The sequence below is a fragment of the Hoplias malabaricus genome, chromosome 1 (genome assembly GCF_029633855.1).
Source record: "Hoplias malabaricus isolate fHopMal1 chromosome 1, fHopMal1.hap1, whole genome shotgun sequence".
Taxonomy (NCBI): domain Eukaryota; kingdom Metazoa; phylum Chordata; class Actinopteri; order Characiformes; family Erythrinidae; genus Hoplias; species Hoplias malabaricus.
Genome location: NC_089800.1, coordinates 90,288,178 through 90,307,355, shown reverse-complemented (window position 1 = coordinate 90,307,355; position 19,178 = coordinate 90,288,178). Strand labels below are relative to the sequence as shown.

The 19,178-nt window shown below is 47.6% G+C and overlaps 1 protein-coding gene across 3 annotated transcripts in view; it reads left to right on the top strand.

Moving 5' to 3' along the window:
- kif26ba (kinesin family member 26Ba) overlaps positions 1–19,178 on the top strand; it is a 67,245-nt gene that overhangs the window by 30,864 nt on the left and 17,203 nt on the right. For all 3 annotated transcript variants that reach the window (XR_010803794.1, XM_066675991.1, XM_066675990.1), the window contains exons 5-11: positions 2,049–2,235; positions 5,459–5,668; positions 7,634–7,727; positions 8,406–8,668; positions 10,645–10,828; positions 11,647–11,806; positions 16,820–16,991. Coding sequence is in view for 2 of the 3 variants with exons in the window: in XM_066675991.1 (XP_066532088.1) it covers positions 2,049–2,235; positions 5,459–5,668; positions 7,634–7,727; positions 8,406–8,668; positions 10,645–10,828; positions 11,647–11,806; positions 16,820–16,991 (1,270 nt within the window). In the remaining variant the exon portion in view is untranslated. The remainder of the gene's footprint in view (positions 1–2,048; positions 2,236–5,458; positions 5,669–7,633; positions 7,728–8,405; positions 8,669–10,644; positions 10,829–11,646; positions 11,807–16,819; positions 16,992–19,178) is intronic.

The following is a 19,178-nucleotide window of genomic DNA, read 5'->3' as shown; positions in this document are numbered from 1 at the left end:
GGGATGATGGTACTGATGCTGTCAGGATGATGGTGCTGATGCTGTGAGGATGATGGTGCTGATGCTGTGAGGATGATGGTGCTGATGCTGTGAGGATGATGGTGCTGATGCTGTGAGGATGATGGTGCTGATGCTGTGAGGATGGTGGAGGTGATGCTGTGAAGATGATGGAGCTGAGGCTATGAAGATGATGGAGCTGAGGCTGTGAAGAGGATGGTGCTGATGCTGTGAGGATGGTGGAGGTGATGCTGTGAAGATGATGGAGCTGATGATGTGAAGATGATGGAGCTGATGCTGTGAGGATGATGGTGCTGATGCTGTGAGGATGGTGGAGCTGATGATGTGAAGATGATGGAGCTGATGCTGTGAGGATGATGGTCCTGATGCTGTGAGGATGATGGAGCTGATGCTGTGAGGATGATGATGCTGATGCTGTGAAGATGATGGAGCTGATGTTTTGAGGATGATGGATGGATGTTGTGGTGATGTACCGGTGTGTATGAGATTTATTTTATCTACAGCTGAAAAGCTTCATCCTCTATCCACACCCCCACCCTCCAGGGATGTGCTGGAACTGATTTATCTACTACTCCTCTACTTTGATATTTATGGTACATTAAAGATAGTTAGGTTTCAGCACCTCACCCACCAGGACCTCTGGGGGGGTGGTGATGAAGCTGTCCACCACCTCCTCCACTTTCTGTAAGTGCTTCACCCTGATCAGGGAAGCAGTGGGTCCTGAGCCCACCCAGTGTGTGTCATGATTATGGTGTCCACAGGACACTGCTCACAGGAATTTCCCTAAAGTACGCTGACCACAGGACACTTTTTACAGGACACTCCCTACAGGACACTGCCCACAGGACTTTACCTAAAGTACACTGCTCACAGGACACTTTCTACAGGACACTGCCCACAGGACTTTACCTAAAGTACACTGCTCACAGGACACTCTTTACTGGACACTCCCTACAGGACACTCCCTACAGGACACTCCCTAGAGGACACTGCCCAAAGGACTTTACCTAAAGTACACTGCTCACAGGACACTCCCTACAGGACACTCTTTACTGGACACTCCCTACAGGACACTCCCTACAGGACACTCCCTAGAGGACACTCCCTAGAGGACACTGCCCAAAGGACTTTACCTAAAGTACACTGCTCACAGGACACTCCCTACAGGACACTGCCCACAGGACTTTCCCTAAAGTACACTCCCTACAGGACACTCCCTACAGGACACTCCCTACAGGACACCGCCTACAGGACACTCCCTACAGACCACGGCCTACAGGACATTCCCTACAGGACACTCCCTACAGGACACTCCCTGCGGGACACTCCCTACAGGACACTCCCTACAGGACACCCCCTACAGGACACTGCCTACAAGACACCCCTTACAGGACACACCCACAGAACACTGCATAAAGGACACACTCACAGGACAATGTCCACAAGACAAGACCCCACAAAATTGCCTATCTGACAGTCCCTACAGGACACTGCCAACAGGACACTCCACCAGGACATGCCTCAAGGACACCCCTTACAGAATACCCCCTACAGGACACTGCCCACAGGACACTCCCAAAGGACACTGCAAACAGGACCCACTCACAGGACACTGCCCACAGGAAACTGCCTAAGGGACACTGCCCAGAGGACTCCCCGAACAGGACACACTCTCTCTCTCAAACTCTCAGAGGGTTTACATCCTACAGTATATCACACACACACACACACACACACACACAGGTGGGAAATGTGAATGAGAGACAGGTAAATTAGGTGGGACAGGTGAATGAGGTACAGGTGAATATGGGACAGGTGAGTGAGGGACAGGTGAATATGGGACAGGTGACTGTGGGAAAGGTGGATGAGGGACAGGTGAATATAGGATAGTTGAGTGAGGGACAGGTGAATGAAGGACAATTGAATGTGGGACAGGTGAATGAGGGACAGATGGATGAGGGAAGGTGAGTGAGGGACAGGTGAATGAAAGGTGAATTTCTAATGTAAAGTTCTGTGTTGGTTCTTCTCAGAGCTGCTCAGAAGCTGAACCTGACGTCAAAGAAGAAGAAGCAACGAGCTGCGCCCCCTGTTGGCCCCAGTGAGCCTCCACTCTTCCCAACGAACTTCAGTGGAATCCTGCAGGTGACTCCGCCCACGGCTCCGCCCTGTCTGCTCCGGGCCATTGGGAAGATCCGGGACAACCCTGGCCTCGGGAAGGTCAGCAGCCTCCACTCTGTCACTGCTCTGTCTCCCCTCTGTCTCCACTGTGTCTCCATTCTGTCTCCGTTCTGTATCTCCTCTGTCTCCACCCTGTCTCTATCTCCATTTTCTCCATTCTGTCTCCTCTCTGTCTCCCCTCTATCTTCACTCTGTCTACATTCTGCATCTGTTCGGTCTCCACTTTCTCCTCTCTGTCTCACCTCTGTCTCACTTCTCTTTGTAGTGCACTTCCTGAATGAGATAATGTTGTGTGTGTGTGAAGTGCACTATGTAGGGACTTGGGCACTATTTGAGATGAAGCCCAAGCCTCTTCTGACTGACACGACTGGGAGGGAAAGGGTTCTATTTACAAACATGATGCAGAGAAATGGGTGAGGTTTCCTCGCTTATATTTCTATCATTTTAATCTCTAAATGAGAAATAAATGCTCTGGAACATAAATCAATGTAAAATACCCTTTTTACTTGAGTTGTTTTTATAAGAAATGAGTGGGTCCTGGACCCGTGTTTATGTGAGAGCACAAAGACGAGGTTAAACTCAGCAAAACAGACACAACGAGCGCGGAGAAATAAGAGCACTGAGTAAAAACGGAGAAGAAAGAGAACAGAGTGAAAACGGCTAAAAACCAGAGCTTCTGCTCCTCGCTCCTCACTGCTGTGCGCTCGGGGTCGGGGTGAACAGCGAGCGGCTCAGTATCATTTAAAGGAACAGGTGCTGAAAGCGGGCGTTCTGAACAGGGGCTGTTTACACAGGGGGAGAACACTGCTGTGGGGCTCGTGGGGTTTGGACCAAAGCAGGTCACAGACGCTTCACTAAGAAACAGAACTGTGTTCCACTGTGGAGGGGGGGGTGGGGTGTCTGGAAGTGTGGTTTAAATGAATCTGTTGAAGTGAATCTGTTGTATCTGTTCATGACTGAGTGAGTGTGAGTGAGTGAGTGAGTGTGAGTGAGTGAGTGTGTGAGTGAGTGTGTGAGTGAGTGAGTGATTAGGCGAGTGTATGAGTGTGAGTGAATATGTGAGTGAGAATGTGAGTGAGTGAGTTTTTAAGTCATGAATGGATGAATAGATGAGTGAGTGAGTTGTGAGTCCACATTAAAAGACATATAGGTTTGGAGCGTAAACAAACCAGAGAGAACCAGTTCCTCACAATCACTGACACTTCCTTTAAAGTCCATCAGCATCAGTGAGAGGTGCTTCACAACCGAGACTCCTGATTGGCCGATACATCCCACATGACCCTCATTAACATCAGCATCTCCCGCTCTCGCTCTCTCTCTCTCTCTCTCTCTCTCTCTCTCTCTCTCTTTCTCTCACACACACACACTCAGAGTAAATGGTTATTGATTCTGTGGCTGAAGTGATCCACAGGGATATGTTCTCCACTCGTGATGTCATTAAAATCACTTCTCTCTCCATCCTTTATTCCCTCCATCTTTTGCTCTTTATGATCTCTCCTTCTTCTCTTCTTCCTCTCGTGAAGCACTGGGGTTTTACGAGTGGCTGTAAAATAAAGATTATAATTATTATCACCATTATTATCAGTAGTAATGGAGGTATGGTGGTGTGAAGCAAAGCTGTGAGGGTGGAGCAGCGAACACATGATTAATACCTCCTTATATGGACATACAGCCACACCCACAGCTCCTTATATGGGTGGAGCAGCGAACACATGATTAATACCTCCTTATATGGACATACAGCCACACCCACAGCTCCTTATATGGACATAGAGCCACACCCACGGCTCCTTATATGGACATTTAGCCACACCCACAGCTCCTTATATGGACATTCAGCCACACCCACGGCTCCTTATATGGACATACAGCCACAACCACGGCTCCTTATATGGACATACAGCCACACCCACGGCTCCTTATATGGACATACAGCCACACCCACGGCTCCTTATATGGACATACAGCCACACCCACGGCTCCTTATATGGACATACAGCCACACCCACGGCTCCTTATATGGGCATACAGCCACACCCACGGCTCCTTATATGGGCATACAGCCACAAGCAGCTCTTTTCTGAGGAATTCAGGTAATTAAAGAGGAATGCTGCTGTCTCTCTGACTAGAACCAGGCGCTGATTGGACAGACTGAAGGTGTGGTGTGACACTGGAGCCGTGTTAGTAACTGTGCTATTAAGAGCTGGTGTCTGTAATGACTGCTTTATAACAGCGTTGGCCTGAGTCATAGCTGAGAGCTGTGACACCATGCTATGTTTACTCTCTGCACTCCTCTTCTTCATCTCTTCTCTGCCTTCAGCTGCAGAGAAGCAGCTTTAATCCCTCGCTCAGACGCGTCTGATTTAATCCCACCACTGGGTTTCACTACACTTTTATTTTCCTCCCTCATCCTCTCTCTCTTTCTAAGACAGCGCAGCGAGCTGAGGAAGGAAACAAGAGGGCCAGTGGGACACAGGGACGGAGGGAGGGAAGGACAGAGGGCATGAGGATAGTGGGACACAGGGACAGAGGGCCAGTGGGACACAGGGACGGAGGGAGGGAAGGACAGAGGGCATGAGGATAGTGGGACACAGGGACAGAGGGAGGGAGGGAGGGACAGTGGGACACAGGGACAGAGGTAGAGAGGGAGCGAGGGACAGTGGGACACAGGGACGGAGGGAGGGACAGAGGTAGAGAGGGAGAGAGGGACACAGGGGCGGAGGGAGGGAGGGACAGTGGGACACGGACGGAGGGAGGGACAGAGGTAGAGAGGGAGAGAGGGACACAGGGATGGAGGGAGGGAGGGACAGTGGGACACAGGGACGGAGGGAGGGAGGGACAGTGGGACACAGGGATGGAGGGAGGGAGGGACAGTGGGACACAGGGATGGAGGGAGGGAGAGAGGGACGGAGGGACAGTGGGACACAGGGACGGAGGGAGGGAGGGACAGTGGGACACAGGGACGGAGGGAGGGACAGAGGTAGAGAGGGAGGGAGGGACAGTGGGACACAGGAACGGAGGGAGGGAGGGAGGGACAGAGGGCATGGGGTTTATTTGTTTGTTTTTATCCACAGCTGATGCTTTATGATTTATTTAATGTTTTCCCAGGTGAAGAATAACTGCTGAATATTTGATATAATTATTTTTATTATTTGTTATTTTTTATAATTACAGATGATTATATTTTATTTATTAATTATTAGTTATTAATTACTCCCAGGTGAATGTTAATTAATTGTTATTAATGGTTAATTACTCCCAGGTTAAGGTGATGCTGAGGGTGTGTCCGGTGTCGCCGGCCGACTCAGAGTCCAGTTCTTTTCTGAAAGTGGACCCTCGTAAGAAGCAGGTGACGATAATGGACCCAGCGGCGAACGCTCAGCAAAACTCCGCCCAAAAACGTCCCGCCCCCAATCAGGCCCCACCCAAAATGTTTGCGTTCGATGCCGTCTTTTCCCACGATGCATCACAGGTAACCAAACCCTGACCTCTACCAGGAACACACCTTTAACCTTTAACCTTTGACCTTAGTGAAGAAAGCAGCAGTTTGGCGGGATGAGAAACAATGATAATAATCTAAACATTGTTGTTGTATTGCTGTTTTTTAATAATTATGATCAAAGTTATATTTCCTTTAAAAAGCTGATATTTGTTGTTACTGTCATTGTCAGGGGTCTCTGTGATGTGGACTGTGTTTGGTTCCAGTACGTGCTGCTGTGAGGACACTGTCTCTTCAGTGTTCTGAGAGAGGGGACAGTGGAGCTGAGAGAGGGGACAGTGAGGGGACAGTGGAGCTGAGAGAGGGGACAGTGAGGGGACAGTGGAGCTGAGAGAGGGGGACAGTGAGGGGACAGTGGAGCTGAGAGAGGGGACAGTGAGGGGACAGTGGAGCTGAGAGAGGGGACAGTGAGGGGACAGTGGAGCTGAGAGAGGGGACAGTGAGGGGACAGTGGAGCTGAGAGAGGGGACAGTGAGGGGACAGTGGAGCTGAGAGAGGGGACAGTGAGGGGACAGTGGAGCTGAGAGAGGGGGACAGTGAGGGGACAGTGGAGCTGAGAGAGGGGACAGTGAGGGGACAGTGGAGCTGAGAGAGGGGACAGTGAGGGGACAGTGGAGCTGAGAGAGGGGACAGTGGAGCTGAGAGAGGGGACAGTGAGGGGACAGTGGAGCTGAGAGAGGGTACAGTGGAGCTGAGAGAGGGGGGACAGTGAGGGGACAGTGGAGCTGAGAGAGGGGACAGTGAGGGGACAGTGAAGCTGAGAGAGGAGACAGTGAGGGGACAGTGGAGCTGAGAGAGGGGACAGTGAGGGGACAGTGGAGCTGAGAGAGGGGACAGTGAGGGGACAGTGGAGCTGAGAGAGGGGACAGTGAGGGGACAGTGGAGCTGAGAGAGGGGACAGTGGAGCTGAGAGAGGGGACAGTGAGGGGACAGTGGAGCTGAGAGAGGGGACAGTGAGGGGACAGTGGAGCTGAGAGAGGGGACAGTGAGGGGACAGTGGAGCTGAGAGAGGGGGACAGTGAGGGGACAGTGGAGCTGAGAGAGGGGACAGTGAGGGGACAGTGGAGCTGAGAGAGGGGACAGTGAGGGGACAGTGGAGCTGAGAGAGGGGACAGTGGAGCTGAGAGAGGGGACAGTGAGGGGACAGTGGAGCTGAGAGAGGGTACAGTGGAGCTGAGAGAGGGGGGACAGTGAGGGGACAGTGGAGCTGAGAGAGGGGACAGTGAGGGGACAGTGGAGCTGAGAGAGGGGACAGTGAAGCTGAGAGAGGAGACAGTGAGGGGACAGTGGAGCTGAGAGAGGGGACAGTGAGGGGACAGTGGAGCTGAGAGAGGGGACAGTGAGGGGACAGTGGAGCTGAGAGAGGGGACAGTGAGGGGACAGTGGAGCTGAGAGAGGGGACAGTGAGTGGACAGTGGAGCTGAGAGAGGGGGACAGTGGAGCTGAGAGAGGGGACAGTGGAGCTGAGAGAGGGGACAGTGAGGGGACAGTGGAGCTGAGAGAGGGGACAGTGAGTGGACAGTGGAGCTGAGAGAGGGGGACAGTGGAGCTGAGAGAGGGGACAGTGGAGCTGAGAGAGGGGACAGTGAGGGGACAGTGGAGCTGAGAGAGGGGGACAGTGGAGCTGAGAGAGGGGACAGTGGAGCTGAGAGAGGGGACAGTGAGGGGACAGTGGAGCTGAGAGAGGGGACAGTGAGGGGACAGTGGAGGTGAAAGAGGGGACAGTGGAGCTGAGAGAGGGGACAGTGAGGGGACAGTGGAGCTGAGAGAGGGGGACAGTGGAGCTGAGAGAGGGGACAGTGAGGGGACAGTGGAGCTAAAGTAAAGTGGAGGGTTAACGTGGACAGTGGAGGTTGTGGTGAGGTTATGTCTGCAGGACAGATGGCAGTGGTGCCCTCCTGTATTTCAGTGAAGGAGTGTGTGTGTGTGTGTTCACAGGCGGAGGTGTGTGCAGTGACGGTAGCGGAGGTGATCCAGTCTGTGGTGAATGGAGCGGACGGCTGTGTGTTCTGTTTTGGACATTCCAAACTCGGTGAGAAAACACCACAAACACCAGCTTTCAGACACCGACCGAGAGATCACTGAGACACAGAGAGATCTCAGAGACACTGACAGAGAGATCTCAGAGACAATGAGAGATCACAGAGACATTTACATTTATGCATTTTGCAGACGCTTTTATCCAAAGCGACTTACAAAAGAGGATCTAACATTCGAACTACAGCACAATTTATACAAAGTACCTTACATTGAGTGCAATATGCAGGAATTAATAAGTGCATTAAGACACTGACAGAGGAGCCCGGAATCTTGTAACTTCTCCATTCAGCGGAACTCCACAAATCTGGTGTGTGGAACAGTGGAACTGTGTTCTCTGGAGTGATGGGGTTCCTCTGGTGTGTGGAACGGTGGAACTGTGTTCTCTGAAGTGATGGGGTTCCTCTGGTGTGTGGAACAGTGGAACTGTGTTCTCTGGAGCGATGGGGTTCCTCTGGTGTGTGGAACAGTGGAACTGTGTTCTCTGGAGTGATGGGGTTCCTCTGGTGTGTGGAACAGTGGAACTGTGTTCTCTGGAGTGATGGGGTTCCTCTGGTGTGTGGAACAGTGGAACTGTGTTCTCTGGAGTGATGGGGTTCCTCTGGTGTGTGGAACAGTGGAACTGTGTTCTTTGGAGTTCTATAATCCGGTTCTCTCCCGGTTCTCTCTGCAGGAAAGTCCTACACGATGATTGGAAAGGACGACTCAATGCAGAACCTGGGGATTATTCCCTGTGCAATCTCCTGGCTCTTTAAGATAATTAATGAACGCAAGGAGAAGACAGGAACCCGGTTCTCCGTCCGGGTCTCCGCTGTGGAGGTGTGGGGTAAAGATGAGAACCTGAAGGACCTTCTCTCTGACGTGGCCACAGGCAGTTTACAGGACGGCCAGTCTCCTGGAGTTTATCTCTGTGAGGACCCCATCTGCGGCATGCAGGTAACACACCTGTCCACATGTAAAAACCACGGAGCGGTTCTGCTTTCTGTAACTTCACACCCCCAGATTCTCTAATACTCTCTCTATGGACTGAAAGGTGTGGTCAGTGAGGGGTGTGGCTAGCGAGGGGGTGTGGCCAGTGAGGGGGTCTTGTCAGGGTCAGGAGTCTGTGTTAGGGGTAATGATCAGCGAGGGGTGTGGCCAGTAAGGGTGTGTGGTCAGGGTCAGAAACTCTAGGCTGAAGGGGAGTGGTCAGTGAGGGGGTGTGGTCAGGGTCAGAAAGTCTGTGCTGAAGGGGAGTGGTCAGTGAGGGGGTGTGGTCTGGGTAAGGGAGTGTGTGCTGAAGGGGAGTGGTCAGTGAGGGGGTGTGGTCTGGGTAAGGGAGTGTGTGCTGAAGGGGAGTGGTCAGTAAGGGGTGTGGTCTGGGTAAGGGAGTGTGTGCTGAAGGGGAGTGGTCAGTGAGGGGGTGTGGTCTGGGTAAGGGAGTGTGTGCTGAAGGGGAGTGGTCAGTGAGGGGGTGTAGGAGGTTAGGAATGACGTAGTGTATGTGTGTGTATGTGTGTGTGTTTGTGTTTATGTGTGTGGGTGTGTGTGTGTTTGTGTTTGTGTGTGTTTGTGTATGTATGTTTGTGTGTGTGTGTGTGGGGGGGTGTGTTTGTGTTTATGTTTGTGTGTGTGTGTGTGTGTGTGTGTATGTGTTTGTGTTTATGTTTGTGTGTGGGGGTGTGTGTTTGTGTTTATGTTTGTGTATGTGTGTTTGTGTGTGTGTGTGTGTGTGTGTGTGTTTGTGTTTATGTGTGTGTTTGTGTATGTATGTTTGTGTGTGTGTGTGGGGGGGGGGTGTGTGTTTGTGTTTATGTTTGTGTGTGTGTGTGTGTGTTTGTGTTTATGTTTGTGTGTGTGTGTGTGTGTGGGGGGGGGGGGGGTTTGTGTTTGTGTTTATGTTTGTGTATGTGTGTTTGTGTGTGTGTGTGGGGGGGGGGGTGTGTGTTTGTGTTTATGTTTGTGTGTGTGTGTGTGTGTTTGTGTTTATGTTTGTGTGTGTGTGTGTGTGTGTGGGGGGGGGGGGGTTTGTGTTTGTGTTTATGTTTGTGTGTGTGTGTGTGTGTGTGTGTGTTTGTGTTTATGTGTGTGTTTGTGTATGTATGTTTGTGTGTGTGTGTGGGGGGGGGGGTGTGTGTTTGTGTTTATGTTTGTGTGTGTGTGTGTGTGTTTGTGTTTATGTTTGTGTGTGTGTGTGTGTGTGGGGGGGGGGGGTTGTGTTTGTGTTTATGTTTGTGTATGTGTGTTTGTGTGTGTGTGTGTGTGTGTGTGTGTTTGTGTTTATGTGTGTGTTTGTGTATGTATGTTTGTGTGTGTGTGTGGGGGGGGGGGTGTGTTTGTGTTTATGTTTGTGTGTGTGTGTGTGTGTTTGTGTTTATGTTTGTGTGTGTGTGTGTGTGGGGGGGGGGGGGGGTTTGTGTTTATGTTTGTGTATGTGTGTTTGTGTGTGTGTGGGGGGGGGGGGGGTGTGTGTTTGTGTTTATGTTTGTGTGTGTGTGTGTGTGTTTGTGTTTATGTTTGTGTGTGTGTGTGTGTGTGTGTGGGGGGGGGGGGGGTTGTGTTTGTGTTTATGTTTGTGTATGTGTGTTTGTGTGTGTGTGTGGGGGGGGGGGGGTGTGTTTGTGTTTATGTTTGTGTGTGTGTGTTTGTGTTTATGTTTGTGTGTGTGTGTGTGTGTGGGGGGGGGGGGGGGGGTTTGTGTTTGTGTTTATGTTTGTGTGTGTGTGTGTGTGTGTGGGGGGGGGGGGGTTGTGTTTGTGTTTATGTTTGTGTATGTGTGTTTGTGTGTGTGTGTGGGGGGGGGGGTGTGTGTTTATGTTTGTGTGTGTGTGTGTGTGTTTGTGTTTATGTTTGTGTGTGTGTGTGTGTGTGGGGGGGGGGGGTTTGTGTTTGTGTTTATGTTTGTGTATGTGTGTTTGTGTGTGTGTGTTCAGCTGCAGAACCAGAGCGAGCTGCGAGCCCCCACTGCAGAGAAGGCTGCGTTTTTTCTGGACGCTGCCATCGCCTCTCGCTCCAGCAGCCGGCCCCCCCTCGGCCAACAGGACCCCCGCAACTCACACATGCTCTTCACCCTCCACCTCTACCAGTACCGCATGGAGAAGACCGGGAAAGGGGGCAGTGAGTACACACTGTAGACTCACTCACACACACACAAAAACACACACACACACACAAAAACTCACACACACACACTGCAGGGCATGAAAAATAATATGCACAGTTGCTGTGGTGATACAAACACACCTCTTACCAAGGAGACCAAGGAGAGTCGCTTTTCACCAATTTGACTGTTTTTATTGTTTTTACTGTTTTAATTTGCAGTAAATCATGGAGAGATTAGAGTTACTGAGCATTGTGAGCACTCACACATTCACACATTCACTCGCACTCACACACTCACACATTCACTTACACACTCACATTCAATCACACATTCACTCACACACTCACACATTCACTCACACACTCACACATTCACTTACACACTCACATTCAATCACACATTCACTCACACACTCACACATTCACTCACACACTCACACATTCATTCACACACACTCACACATTCACTCACACACTCATACATACATTCACACATTCACGTTCACTCACACATTCACACACAAATTCACACATTCACACACACACACACACATTCACACACACTCACACATGATTTAAACACTGTTTCATCGCCAGGACGTATAATTTATTTCTTCCAGCAGCGCCACAGCGCCACCCTCAGCTCAGGCACAGAACATTACAGCAACCACATCACAACCACCTGGAAACCACAATACTGAATTTCTCTCTCTGTTCTCTCTCTCTCTCTCTTTCTCTCTCTCTCTCTCTCTCTCTCTCTCTCTGTCTGTCTGTCTCTCTCTCTCTCTCTCCCTCTCTGTCTGTCTGTCTCTCTCTCTCTCTCTCTCTCTCAGTGTCTGGTGGGAGGAGCCGTCTCCATCTGATTGACCTGGGGAGTTGTGTGAGGGTTCTCAGTAAACCCCGGGACAGTGCGACGAGTCCCTGTCTGTCTCTCTCTGCGCTGGGGAACGTTATACTGGCTCTCGTCAATGGCAGCAAACACATTCCGTACAAGTAGGTCATGTTTACTTTACTTTACTTTTACTCCACACCCGAACATAGCTGTGAGGATCTGATGGAGTTCAAATCAAATCAAATCAAATCAAATTTATTTATATAGCGCTTTTCACAACTGATGTCACAAAGCAGCTTCTCAGAATTCCAGTAAGACAAAGATTTGACATGAAATGTAAAGACAAATGTAAAACCCTCCAGTGAGCGAGGCCAGGGGCGACAGTGGCAAGGAAAAACTCCCCCAGCTGAGGAAGAAACCTTGGGAGGAACCAAGGCTCAGAAGGGGTGACCCATCCTCCTCTGGTCAATCTACTGGTGATGATAGTTAGTAGTCCATGAGAACTTCAGTGTAGGGACAGCTTCAAGGCACTTGGTGGTTGCTGGAGTGTGGGCAGCTGGTCTGAAGCGTGGAGGAGGATCTCGACAGTCATCCATCAGTGTCCAGACAGACAGGTGGGCAGTCGTTTACTCGGAAAGTTGTAAAGGGATGGAATTAGTTTTGAACTGTTTTGTGTTTGTAAAGTAGAAAATATGAAAATTTCCAGAGTGTGGCTAATGACTCCGGCAGATCTGACTATGACAGCATTAACTAAAAGGAGAGAACCAGGAGGACACACAGACACGGGAGCATCCTGAAACACTGGCATCCCTCCGCTCCACCGTCAACAAACCTGAGTGATCGCGAGAAGCGGCGGGACGACAGCACCAGCGTCTCAGTTTACTATAATTCCCTGTGTCCATGGACCCCCCGGATCTGCCGCCTTTATCTATGGGGGAGCATTAGCTACCAAATGATAAACTAAACAAATGAGTTTTTAGCCTAGATTTGAAGATTGCGATTGTGTCTGAGTCCCGAACATTTTCTGGAAGATCATTCCAGAGTCTGGGGGCTTTATAAGAAAAGGCTCTTCCCCCAGCTGAGGCCTTCTGAATTCTGGGAACATTTAAAAATCCAGTATTCTGTGATCTGAGTGAACGTGGAGGCTCATAATAGGAAATTGTATCTTGAAGATATTCAGGAGCGAGCCCATGTAGAGCTTTATATGTTAATAACAAAATTTTGTAGTCGATGCGGAATTTAACAGGCAGCCAATGAAGTGAAGATAAAACTGGGCTGATATGTTCAAATTTTCTAGTTTTAGTGAGGACCCTAGCTGCAGCATTTTGAACTAGTTGAAGTTTTCTTAAATTGCTGCTGGTGCATCCTGACAGTAGTGCGTTACAGTAGTCAAGCCTTGAAGTAATAAAGGCATGTACTAATGTTTCTGCGTCCTGAAGGGATAAGGCATTTCTAATCTTAGCAATATTGCGAAGATGTAAAAAAGCTGTCCTAGTGATACTACCTATGTGATGATCACCAAGATTTCTTGCTGCTGAACCAGGTTTAACTGGAAAGTCAGCGAGATTTAAAATTAAGTCTGATAATTTATTTCTTGCCACTTTTGGACCCAAAAGCAGGACCTCTGTTTTGTTGCTGTTTAGAAGGAGGAAGTTACGCAACATCCAGCCTTTCACGTCTTTTACACAGTCCTCTATTTTCTTTAATCTGTGTTTGTCATCGGGCTTGGCTAAAATATACAATTGTGTGTCGTCTGCGTAACAGTGAAAGTTAATGTCATGGTTTCTTATAACTGTGCCTAGCGGTAACATGTATAATGTAAATAATAATGGTCCTAAAATAGAGCCTTGTGGAATTCCAAATCTTACTTTAGAATAATTTGAATTTAGATTGTTTACTTTTACGAATTGATAACGTTCCGTTAAGTAAGATTTGAACCATAATAGGGCTGTCCCTGTGATTCCAACCATGTTTTCTAACCTTTCTAGGAGAATATTGTGGTCTATTGTATCGAAGGCTGCGCTTAGGTCAAGAAGCACCAACAGGGATACGTGGCCTTGATCAGAGGCAAGAAGAAGATCATTTGTTATCTTGACTAGAGCTGTCTCTGTACTATGATGTTGCCTGAATCCAGATTGGAATTTTTCATATATATGATTCTTATGTAGATATGAACTAAGTTGTTGGGCCACAGCTTTTTCTAAGATCTTAGACAGAAATGGCAAATTAGAAATAGGCCTGTAATTAGACAGTGTACTAGTATCAAGATTTGGTTTCTTGATCATAGGTTTAATAACTGCTAGTTTAAAAGCTTTGGGTACATGGTTCAGCCTCATCATCATCAGTGAGGCTCAGGGGCTGGTGTTGGGGATTAGTTCTGGATCAAACTCACCACTCCAACTCATCCCAGAGAACACAGTTCCACTGTTCCACACAAAATGTATCATTTTCTCTGTTCTGTGTGTGTGTGTGTGTGTGTGCTTGTTTATTCCAGAGATATTTCAGTGTGTGTTCCTCTCCTCGGGGCTGGCAGGGTGTTTATTCTCTCTGAATCCTCCTGAATGTGTGTGTGCTGTGAAACTGTAAAGCTGTGTGTGAGTGGGTCCTGGTCTCAGTGGGGGAGTATGTATGTGTGTGTGTGTGTGTGTGTAGGTGGTGGTGGTGGTGATGGTGGTGGGGGCGGGGGGTAAATAAAGCTTCAGGGGTTTAAATTTCACTGCAAAGAATTAAATTAAAAATAAACCCACATAGATTTTACACAAATGAGTTTAAACCCCGCCCTGTTCCAGCTCATAATGACATCACTTCCTCCTTTCCATCACTGACCCGCGGCCTGGTTCTGAGCGGAATGAGCAGCACAGACACACAGTCTGCAGTGCTCTCTCTCTCTCTGTCTCTCTCTCTCTCTCTCTCTCTCTCTCTCTCTCTCTCCCCCTCTTTCCCGGGGCAGGTTTGGGTGGGAGGAGGGAGGAGGAGAGGAGGGGAGGGGTAGAGTGAAGTTAAACAGAGCTGTGATGAATAATGGATACAGTAGATGTGCTAAAGGCATTGTGGGTAAAGGTGGAGTGGAGCGGTGGAGGCGGGGGTGTAGCTGCAGGATTAGTGCAGAGGATTAATATTAGACCTTCAGAGATAAAGGGAATCACTAATTAATTATTCAAACTAATCATTTAACCTCAAATAATTAATGATTAATGGATAATATCTTAAACTCAAACTCAGACACAGACTCAAACTTAGACTCATACACAAACTCAAACTTAGACTCAGACTCGGACTCAAACTTAGACTCAGACTCAAACTTAGACTCAAACTCAGACACAAACTCAGACACAGACACAAACTCAAACTTAGACTCAAACTCAGACACAGACACAAACTCAAACTTAGACTCAAACTCAGACACAATCTCAAACTTAGACTCAGACTCAAACTCAGACACAGACACAAACTCAAACTTAGACTCAAACTCAGACACAATCTCAAACTTAGACTCAGACTCAAACTCAGACACAGACACAAACTCAAACTTAGACTCAAACTCAAACTCAAAATTAGACTCAAACTCAGACACAAACTCAAACTTAGACTCAGACTCAAACTCAGACACAGACTCAAACTTAGACTCAAACTCAGACACAATCTCAAACTTAGACTCAGACACAAACTAAAATTAGACACAGACTCAAACTCAAAATTAGACTCAAACTCAGACACAAACTCAAACTTAGACTCAGACTCAGACTCAAACTTAGACTCAGACCCAAACTCAGACACAAACTAAAATTAGACACAGACACAAACTCAAACTTAGACTCAAACTCAGACTCAGAGTCAAACTCAGACTCACACTCAAACTTAGACTCAAACTCAGACTCAAACTTAGACTCAAACTCAAACTTATACTCAAACTTAGACTCAAACTCAGACACAAACTCAAACACAGACTCAGACTCAAACCTAGACACAGATTTAAACTCAGACACAGATCCAAACTCAGACCCAAACTCAGACACAAACTCAAACTCAAACTTAGACTCAAACTTAGACTCAAACTTAGACTCAAACTTAGACTCAAACTCAGACTCAAACTCAGACACAGACTCAAACTCAGACACAGACTCAAACTCACACTCAAACTTAGACCCAAACTTAGACCCAAACTTAGACCCAAACTCAGACTCAAACTTAGACTCAAACTCAGACTCAAACTCAAACACAGACTCAAACTCAAACTCAGACTCAAACTCAAACTCAGACTCAAACTCAGACTCAAACTCAGACTCAAACTTAGACACAAACTCAGACTCAGACTCAAACTTAGACTCAAACTCAAACTCAAACACAGACTCAAACTCAAACTCAGACTCAAACTCAGACTCAAAGTCAAACTTAGACTCAAACTCAGACTCAAACTCAGACTCAAACTCAGACTCAAACTTAGACACAAACTCAGACTCAGACTCAAACTTAGACTCAAACTCAGACTCAAACTTAGACACAAACTCAAACAGACTCAGACTCAAACCTAGACACAGACTTAAACTCAGACACAGATCCAAACTAAGACACAAACTCAAACACAAACTCAGACTCAAACTCAGACACAGACTCAAACTCAGCAAATCTCAAGCTCACAAGAATCAGCTCAGACATGAAGACACTGAGACACAGGAGAGAAAAATGAGGCATGAGGGTTTCATCTCAGCACACCACTGTGAGTCATTACTGAGACTTCCACTCAAGCTCGAGGACTTTTCTGGACTCTTTCTATCAGGAGAAACATCTGAGCAGCAGGAGTCACGAGCTACAGTCTCCACTGTCTCTCCATCTGACCTCAGGGTCATCCACAAAACACTACAGAGATATGAAGGAGACACTAGAGTGATATCGAGGTGGAAATTAAGAGGTGTTGAGGAGACACTGCAGAGACATTTAGGAGACTCTAGAGACAGATTAAGGTCTAAATACTGAGATATGAAGGAGACACTAGAGAGATATTAAATAGACACTATATTGATTTTAAAGTGGAACTACAGAGATATGGAGGTGAAATGAAAGACAATTCCGTGGAATCTGAGGGAGCCTCTGGGGAACATGCACTTTACCAGATCTTTGTTGTTTGTGTTGTTGTTGTTGAGGTTATTGTTGTTGTTTTTTTTTTTTGTGTTTAGGGACAGTAAACTGACGATGCTTCTGAGGGAGTCTCTGGGGAACATGAACTGCCGGACCACCATGATCGCCCATATCTCCTCGTCACCCAGCAACTTCTCAGAGACGCTGTCCACGCTCCAGATCGCCTCGCGTGTTCTCCGCATGAAGAAGAAGAAAACCAAAGTCAGTGTGGTATGTGCCAGAACCTTCTTTGGTTTCTCCTTTAGTGATGTGACAGGGTTACACTCACCCACCTTTCCATGTCTCAGTGCAGGGGGGGGGGTGTTCTGCCTGTCCCTCTGTCTTCTCCAACAATTTGGGGCAGAGGAAAAATAATAGTGAAGAGTTTATAGAATATTCAGGATACACCCTCACTCTCTGCAGCAAAGACATTTTTCATGAAAATTGAACATAATTTTTTCAGTGCTAATAATGAAAGGGACCATCCCGGCTGTTATCAGCGACAGGGACAAAACCCAGCACCTCTCCTGGTCTAGTGGAGTTTACTATGTCCATGTGTATTTCAGCAGGACAACACCAAGCCTAATTCAGCGTTTCTTCTTAGAGAGAGAGCAGTGACCATGGATCGTTGAGCAGCTGAAGTCTTATCTCGAGCGAGAACGAGCAAAACTTCCCCTCACTAAACTTTAACAATTGGTATCCTCAGTTCCCAAACCATTAAAGTGTCATTTAAAGGAAAGGTAATGGCTGTGTATTTAAATAAAACTTCAAGAGAATGAACATATCACAGATTCCTGTTTTTACTGCATTTTACAAAATGCCCCAACTTTTATGGAAATGGGGTTTTAAAATAGATCTATTTTTGTTTCCCATTGTCTTGGACTCACATTGTTGTTGTTTCTTGTTCTGTCTGTTCATGTGTTGATCTTCTGAAGGTTTCTGTTCTTGTGGGTAGTTTGTAGTTTGGCTGGTGAAGTGTCCTTGGTTGGTGTTTATTATTGACTCAGACAGTAAATGTCTCCAAAAATAAGTGCAAACCGTCCTAAAACGGCTGACATTTCATCATAATTCATAATAATTGTACGGTCACTAAGGCAACTCCTGTCCACTAGTGGCACTGTTTCAGTAAATCCACTCAATCCTCCTGTTGTGAACCTGAAGAGGAATCGAAGAAACAGAGCTGTTATGTGATAGCTACAGGGTAGTCGCGCTTTGTCACAGTCTCTAGCGAAAGTCTGGTGTCTTTCCACACTCAGCGTGGCCAAGACCCGCCTGCTGTTGCAGGAAAAGGAATGTGCCTGAAATGCAGGGGACACATCGCAATCTGCTATTTTGGCCTGACGTGTTATTTTGGGAGGCCATCTTTATGATTCACGTCAGATCAGAATCAGAGTCGGTACAAAACCACACACAGAAGTGTGTATACACAGAGCCAATTAGAACGCAGCAGGCAGAATCCTGACAGTGAGGTCACAGTAATGTGGGCGGAGCCTCTGTGGGTGAGAGCAGCAATAGTGTTACACACACACACAACACACTGCTGTTTCTAATCTTTTGGAGTTTACAGTTAGATCTAGGGTTAGAGGAAGATTTCAGATTTTAAGAAACACATAGTGGTTGTGCTGCTTTTTCTTACACATTGAATAAATGACCACTTCAAATATACCTTAAGACCTTTACAATAATAATTAATTCAAAAAAGATTTGCACAAATCCTGGGGCGTTTGGAGTGAAGGTGAGAAACTAGATAAAATAAAGAGATGAGGTAATCTTTAAAATTCCCACAGCAGGGAAATGTACAGTGTTACAGCAGCAGAGGAACAAGGGAGAACTCAGAAGCAGAAAAAGGTAACAAAGTATTAACAATGTAAATATCATAAAAATCAAAAAGTCAAAATGAAGAATATTTAGATCTAAATTACAGCTGAAACCCACTGCACATGGAAGAGTGGCACATGGGTGTGGTCCAATGATAAATCTCTACATTCTTTAAGTGCTGTACTGGGAGCACATATATATTTAATACTGCAGTCTGCAGTAAAACCATCTCCCGCCGTGTCTTCACTGTCACAGAGGTGATGTTTAGAAGTAACCCCCGCTGCTCGAGCGTCAGTGCTGCGAACTCTCGCTCAGCCACACGTCACACGCATCTGACCCACAGACTGGGTGTCGGCCAGTGACCCCTGCTAACGTGGCCCTGGTCTGGTGTTGATGTGGTGCTCACGATGAGGAGAGGGGTGTCCACCCAATGCCGTCATTCCATGTGGCAAATGATCCATGAAAACGGAGTGGGTGTGGGCCGGACCTGGGCCAGAATCATTCTGTTATCTGGGATCAGAGCTGACAGGAGTGGAGCCTGGGTGTCGGGTGTCGCCTGATTCCAGTTATCAGCATCTAGTTATTGGAACATTTGGTTAA